The sequence below is a fragment of the Montipora capricornis genome, chromosome 10, assembly GCF_036669925.1.
Source record: "Montipora capricornis isolate CH-2021 chromosome 10, ASM3666992v2, whole genome shotgun sequence".
Lineage (NCBI taxonomy): Eukaryota > Metazoa > Cnidaria > Anthozoa > Scleractinia > Acroporidae > Montipora > Montipora capricornis.
The window spans coordinates 72,278,810-72,286,795 of NC_090892.1; the positions used below are offsets into that span (position 1 = coordinate 72,278,810).

The 7,986-nt window shown below is 39.8% G+C and overlaps 1 protein-coding gene across 1 annotated transcript in view; it reads left to right on the forward strand.

Annotated features, from left to right (window-relative positions):
• LOC138019264 (15-hydroxyprostaglandin dehydrogenase [NAD(+)]-like) overlaps positions 1-7,598 on the forward strand; it is an 18,782-nt gene extending 11,184 nt beyond the window's left edge. The window contains exon 8 of the mRNA XM_068865994.1: positions 6,813-7,598. Coding sequence (XP_068722095.1) covers positions 6,813-6,951 — 139 coding nt within the window. The 3' untranslated portion in view covers positions 6,952-7,598. The remainder of the gene's footprint in view (positions 1-6,812) is intronic.
• Positions 7,599-7,986: the final 388 nt, after the last annotated feature.

The following is a 7,986-nucleotide window of genomic DNA, read 5'->3' on the forward strand; positions in this document are numbered from 1 at the left end:
TATCCGGAATAAAGCCTTCTTCCAGGGAGGCGTTGTAGAGGTCACTGATGACGGGGAAGAGTTCAAGATGGCATTCGGGATAGTCTCTGGCCCCGGGGACTTCCTCACCTTGGTATTACGAAGGGCTTTGTATGCGCTCTGAGGGAACGGGTCGTAGGCCCGACCGGGTGGAAGCTGGTAACGGAGCATAAATTCACTGTTAAGTTGAAGAGAAATTCATTGAATCGTTCAGCAAGGGCACCAGCTGAGGGGTTGGAGTCGGATAGTAGTTGATGCCACCACCCACAAGATGTAGTTAGACCGCTTAGACTCTTGACTTCACTCCACCAGCGGGCGATGTTCGTCTCCTTGAGTGAGGATACTTTGTTAGAGTAATATCGTTCTTTGCAAGCTTTGCACTCTCTCTGGACTTGGTTCCTAATCAGGTTGTTTGGTCAGAGTCTTTACCATGAACGGAGAGGGTCATTTGTCTCCTGGAGATGAGGTTGATACATTTCTGTGTAACCCACGGTTTATTGTTAGAACAAACCCTGAATTTCTTGATTGGTAGATAGGTATTCAATGCGTTTGTTAGGATGTTATTAAAGCATTCGGATTTTTGTTGGACAGTAGGTAGAGACGTCACAGTGTTCCAGTAATCCAACGCCCAAAGTCCCGCATCCTACTAGCTCATAAGTCACGCCTTTCCACAAATATTTTGGTGTTTTAAGAAGTGGTGGAGGCCTGGGGTGGGTATATCAGGATGGAATAGTGGTCCGTGGTTCCCAGTTTAGGTAGTTGTTTGGGACTAGCCATAAGCTTGGGGCGGTTAGACAGGCACCAATCTAGGGTTCCAGAGTCTCTAGTTTTAACCTTGACTATCTGGGTCAAACCGGTCACGCGTTTAGTGACCAACTCAGTCAAGCGTGTACTCGTGGGGTTGAAATCTCTACAAATAAAGATCAGTCCTTCAGGGTGGTCGCGAAGGAATGATTCCACATTATCCTGGATAAGATGCAAGAGGAGTTGATTTCCTCCACAGTGTTGGTAGGTGGGTGGTAGACAGTTCCAACTAACATCATAGACACCTGTCTAGGAAGGTGCTGTGCTCGAGCATTAACCCAAATCGATTCCACGTCAGATGACTCATAAGCGCGGAGACAGGAGCAGGGAATTTCTGCGTTGACGAAAATGCAGACTCCAACTGCATGGGTAAGCCTATCCCTTCTAAACAAGATGTAATTCGACAGGTGCACAGCTGAATCTGGAACGATGGGGCTGAGCCATGTCTCGGTGATGCTGACAAAGCCAGGGAGATTAACATCAACGATACCTTGCAACTCATTCATCTTAGGCCTCAAGGAGCGAGTATTGGAGTAGAGTATCGATGGGATTCTAGGAACAGAAGCAGAAGCACGGGACAATGACGCCGATTGGGGTCTACCTGTGGTGATTGGAGACACAGGGATACCAGTGCCCCTAAGACAATTACGTCCTCCACGTCTAGAATTTCCTTCGAATGCCCAGATCTCCTAGCATCTGCCATAATTCACTGAAAATCCGCTCTTTAGGTTGAGTCTTGCCGATTGCTGGCAAGACTAAGCTACTGTATCGAAGTGGCTGCCTCAAGCTGGTAGAAACAAAATGGCCGACTCTTGGAGCAAACAAGTTGAGGTCAATCGGCGACCTTGTGTAAAATCGAAGAAAATCTAACAAACCAAAACAAGATGCCCACTTTCTATAAACGCTACTTTGACGATAGTCTCAAGCATAATCCCGGATGTCCCAGCTGCCTCCACATTTCTCTCAACATTCCCCTCTTGAAGATATCATCTCTGCACACGAACTCGACGCAATGATGTATGCTGATGACACCCAGCTCTACATTTTTATGCGTAAAGAGAACCGCGTTGTTGCTTTAGAAAATCTCAGTCTGTGTCTGGATGATATTATGAGTTGGAATTTATGCAATATGCTTAAATGTAATCCGTCAAAGACTGAAGTTATCCATTTTTCTTCGCGTTTTTCACCTCCTGAACCGATTGCTTCGATTAAAGTTGGCCATCACTACGTTCAGCCTACCAGTGTTATCAAAAACCTTGGAGTCACGCTTGATTCACATCTCACCTTTGTTCCTCATGTCGCTCTTTCGCGTTCGTTTCATTCCATTGGCAGAATCAGAAAATATCTTTCGCAAGCGGATACTGAGCGCATTGTCCATGCCTTTCGTTTTATCGAAATTGGATTATTGTAATGGCTTGCTTTATGGGTTGCCTTCTCGTGAAATTGAGAAACTTCAGAGATTGCAGAACACCGCGGCAAGATTAACTGTGTGCATGAAGAAAACCGATCACATTACTCCTGTTCTTAAAAAGTTGCACTGGCTTCCTGTTAATGACAGAATAACTTTTAAGTTACTGTTGCTTACGTATAAATCTCTTAATGGCCTTGCTCCGGTGTATATTAATGAACTGTTGCATCATTACACTCCCTGCCGTTCTCTTCGTTCCAGTGATTCCAATTTCCTTGCTATCCCGAAGACTACTACAATTACCTACGGAGATAGATCTTTTGCGGCTATTGCTCCAAAGTTATGGAATCAGCTACCGCTTGCCATTAGACAAAGCGACAGTGTTGATAGTTTTAAAAGGGCTATGAAAACGTACCTGTTTCGTGAGAGCTCTTTTTTTTTTTTTTGAGTTGTAAAAAGCATCGAGACATTTTATGTGTAGAATGCGTTTTTAAGAACTTTAATTATTATTATTAACATTAAATGAAACGCACTCTTCCATTAGTTTTACAATGGAACTTAAGGAAAACGGGAAACTTCCTTTCCTAGGAATGGAAATCATCAGAAATAGCACCCGGTTGGACAGAAAGGTTTACAGAAAACCAACATACATACATACATACATAACTTTATTTAGTAAAGCAGGTCAAGAGGAAAAAAAGCAACTTTACAGCTGATGTGGACCTACTGTAATAAAATTAACAATACATACATATGGTAGTGATTATACTTTAGATAAATAAGATAAATAATCGCTAAAAATAAATAAAGCATAAAATATGTATTAATAATAATAAAAATCGGCATGCTTATTATAAACTACTGAGCTGTCTTTTTCAAAAGTGATATTCATAACAGTATGTTTTAACTGCTTCAGTCCATTTTTAAAGCCTGTTTGATTAGAAAAAGATCTTACACTTTCATAGAGTGTATTTCCAGGCGATTTCAGCACTGTGTACAAATGTATTAAGAACGAGCTCAGTTTTTGTTCTATTATCTTATATATTTAAAGATTTCCTAAGATTATAGCTCTTACAGGTCCTAACAACTAATGAATTTATTTCCTCTAAACCTAAATTATAAAAAGCCTTATGAGTAATCATTAAAATACGAAATTTATAAAAATATTCAAGAGGCATCCACCCCGCTCTTGCTAAAATATCTTCATCAGTCATGCCCTTTGGCAACTTATGAATTAGTCTAGCGGCTCTAATATGTATCAATTCTAATTCTTTAAATTTGGAGCCAGAGCCCCAAACCACAACCCCATAGAGGACACTTGGGATTACAGTCTTAAAGTACAGAGTTTCAAGCATAGATTTGGGTAAAAAACTTATACGTCTCAGCATTTTGACTTTACTATTGAATGACACACAAATTGATTTAATATGCTGAGACCAAGACAGTTTATCATCGATGGTAACCCCGAGACAAGCAGTAGAGGATATGTACTGAATAAAATCCTCACCCAACTTCAGAGGCTTCAAAGGACCAATGAAGGGATTAATTGCCTTAGATTTACCCTCGTGAATAATCAGTCTATTCATAAGGCACCAGGTATACACCTGGTCAAGAACCTCAAGAACGATCTCATCAACAGTGTCACCTATTACATAAATTGTTGTATCGTCCGCATACATATATAACGCCCCTCTGTTAACATGATCTGGTAAATCATTTACATAAGTTGCAAAGAGTCTGGGACCTAATAAGGACCCTTGGGGTACTCCAACTTTAACAGGTCTTAAATCCGATCTTATACCATTAACTTGAGTCCTTTGCACACGGTTGGAGAGGTAATCATTGATCCAATTCCACATACTACCCATAACTCCAATTCCTTTAAGTTTTTCAACAAGGATAGTGTGATTTACACAATCAAAAGCCTTACGGAAATCAATGAATAACACTCCAACCTTGCGACCTCCATCCAAAGCCTCTCTCCAAGCTTCAGTAAGATGTAGCAGAAGACTTTCAGTTGAATAACCTTTTCTAAAGCCCCATTGCTTATTAGTTAAAATACTATTAGATAAAATATGATCATCAAAGGACTTACATACAACCCTTTCAAGCAGTTTTCCTGGGACACTAAGCAAAGATATAGGTCTATAATTATTAGGATCCAATTTACTCCCTTTTTAAAAAAAGCAGTAACTAAGGATTCCTTCCACTGCTGGGGGAATCTACAACAATCCCTGCTCTTTTTGAAAACCTCAAACAACCCTTGTATCACAGAACCCTGAGCTAATCTAAGATCTTTAGGTGAAACTTGATCAGGGCCCACCGACTTATTTGGCTGAAGGGATTTGAGAACATCATTCTTGATCTCATCCCATGAAATAGAGAAATTTTCAATAGTCGCAGTAACCCTATTTATAAAACAAGTAGTGTCAATGGGGATTGGGTCTAAGTTCCTTGTAAGATTAATAGCAGTATCTAAAAACGACTTGTTCAATAAATCTGCTTTTTGCTCTTCATCAGTTATTATGTTCCCATCCGTGTCTTGTAATGGACCAGTTCTTGTGTTTGTGCTCTTACCAAGGATTTGGTTTGATATTTTCCAAAAATCTTTAGGAGTGGATGCATTATCTGCTAGCTTAATCCAATATTGGGCTTCAGCTTTCCTTAACATCTTTTTGACACTATTTCTTTTAATCTTGTACAGTTTCCATAGAGCATTATCATCAGGTTTTTCTTGCGCCGATTTCAAATACTTGTATCGTTCATTCATAGCCTTTCTGATCCCAATGTCAATCCATGGAAGCGATTTATTTCTAATCTTAACTTTCCTTCTTTTTATGTGAGAATCCACAATTGCTTTGAACATAGATATACTGTGCTGCTTCTGCACTACTATAGCCACGTTGATATGAAGTACAAGCACCCTCTGCTAAAAACAATACTGAACCGCGCTTTTAAACTTTCTTCAAACTGGCAATTTTTTCATCAAGAGTGCGAGCACCTAAAGGAGATCTTCTCACGTTTGCATTACTCAGACCCCCTCATACAAAACACCATCACGTTTTTCGTCGAAATGAAGGTAATGGGGAGCATACGCCCCCCGCAACAAGCAGGTGAAATTCCCGTCTGAATACCCCTGCCCTTCAAAGATCAGAGATCAGCAGACAAGCTACGCAAGCAACTTAGTGATCTTAGCTGAAAGACAAATACCGAAGTACATCCTGTCTTTACAAGCCACAAGATCAAAAATGAGCTAAAGCTAAGGAACCTAAACTTCCAATTGTCAATCAGCAAAACGTTGTATTTTCTTTAAGTGAGTGTGATCTGTGTGATGCAGATTATGTCGGCTTTACATGCCGACACCTACATCAACGTGTGGAGGAACATAAACGATCGGTAATCGGCAACCATGTAAGAGAACAACATGGAAACGATCCATGTGAAATCGCAAAGAACTTTAGGGTCCGTAGGAAGTGGTCGAACAAGTTCGATTGTTTGATTTTTGAAATGTTTTTTATTCAGGACCTTAAGCCAAAATTAAACAAACAGAGTGATTCCATCTGCACAAAGCTGTTTGCTTAACACTTCTAATAGTTTTCATTCTCTTCACCTCTTACTTAGACTTCATTTTCCCATTCTGTTATTTTTATTTTTCGTATGTAAATACTTAGCTTTTTACCCTTCATTCCATTGTTTCAGAAATTGTATATGTGGGGAATTTTATATCCATGAACTTGAACTTTAAAATAACCGTGGACCGGTCGAAACGTCGTTCTTATTTTTAGAACAACCATAATACGTCACAATTATTCAAGATGGCGGCCCCCGCAAAATTTTAAAACAAAAATAGGCGATCAAACATAGTTTCACACTACTTCGTAGACCCACCTTTTCGACACTCCTGCATAGTGTCTTCTTCACGGGGGGTCTAAAGCTGTTACACAAATAGGAAAAGCGAAATATCATAAAAATGGGCGATTCCAGAGATAGACGATTCCAGAACTTATTTGTTTAGGATACAAACGCTTTCTTTGAAATTTTTTGAAACTAATTTGACTGCAGTGGTTGTTTGTCTTATTTCCTGTGATGCGAAGGGTTTTTTTTTTCGCTGGAGTGTAGGTTCCCTTCAAATACTTGTGTTTAAAGTTGTGATTCAAATTATTCAACCAGATACTTTCCTTTTTTTGTTTCTTTTGTACTGTCACCGCGGAAGCATTGTGGCCGTGCACTAGATTGCATGTGGATGATCCGGGTTCAAATTCAGCTCTGACGACTCGTGCAGAATTCGTGAAGGATTTATCCTTGGTTGTGCTGAATCCGAATCCACACCACGCTTTGAAACTAGCCAACTGCTTGTTTCCTACCAGTGTGGGGTTTTCAGCGTGCTATGTTTAATTTCAAATATTAATTTCGCTGTTCAATGTCGTAAAGCAAATTAGATCATAACAATACACTATATAAATAACACACGTTTGTTTGTACTCTGTTCAATTGACACGGAAATACTATTTTCCATTGATATAATTTGCCGCAAGCACCCAGATTGCCTTTTTCTTGACATTTCCTTTTCGTCATGACATAGCCCTGAACTGGTGGCCAGAGGTGTCATTCAGCTGATTGAGGATGAAAGTAAACATGCTTCTGTAATAGCAGTAACAAATAAGGGAGGAATTCAAATGCTGGAGACAAGAACACCAAGGATGTGGAAATCTCAACTATAATGAGCTGACAAATACTCAGTTTCTACGAGGAGTGTATTCATTTAGAACTGTTCTGGAATTGGAATACAGGGAAAACTGGGCAGTTTATGTTCATTTCCCATTTTAACGAAATGTCATTCTGTATTAAGTCTGTGTCTAAGGCGGGCATTTGGTAGCTTTTTTTGTCAGCGTGTGAAAGTGAGTTTGCTTAACACCTGCGTAGCAAAATTTTCAGCTTTGATTTTTGTCCAAAGGCTGTTTACTTTGGATTTCACGGTCCGCCATTACTCACGTTTAAAACTGATCGACTGGACCTCAGAGGGTTGGATCTAGGGTAAGGTTACGTCATTCACTCAATATCTTAAAATTTCAGCGTGTAAACGCAGTTTATTATGTATGCAAAACGCGAGTTTAAAATCTGAAAGCCCGAAATTCCGGTGCTACACATTAAGTCAGACGCGTACAAACGCATTGCATTCTTAAACTAGTGATTCTTTGACGTCACTTTCTCCTCGATCCAGCTCTCCCAAGATTTTAAAGTTAGTAATTGCGGAGCATGAAATAGGAAAATTCCAGTTAAAATGAGCAAGTGCCTTTTTGAAATTAAGGCTTAAAACATGGGTCACTTAGTGTTTAGTTAACATAGTTTTGAAATCCAAAAGAAAAAAGATTTGATTTTTTGATCATATGACCACTTTAAGCACGCGACGTTTTGGAGACGCGGACGGCAAGCAGAAGTTCAAGTATTTTGCATAATAGTAATGTCCCTCAGATTTTGAAAACTAATTATCCTTAACGGAGAAAAGATACTTAGGCCCGACTTTTCATGAGCCGAACTTAATACATTGAATTAAGTACATTGAAAGTTCGAGGTTTGAATCAATTAAGAACGGCTATTTCAATTTGGAACGGCTCAGCCGTTCTTTCGCCTGGCCTTGCTGGGAATTTCGGCTTTTGCACGGCCGCGGATTGGCTTTGATTCAGATGTCGAACTTTTCACGTGCCGAACTTAATGCACAAACCATGTTTTGCCTTCCACTTAAAAACTGCTGACAA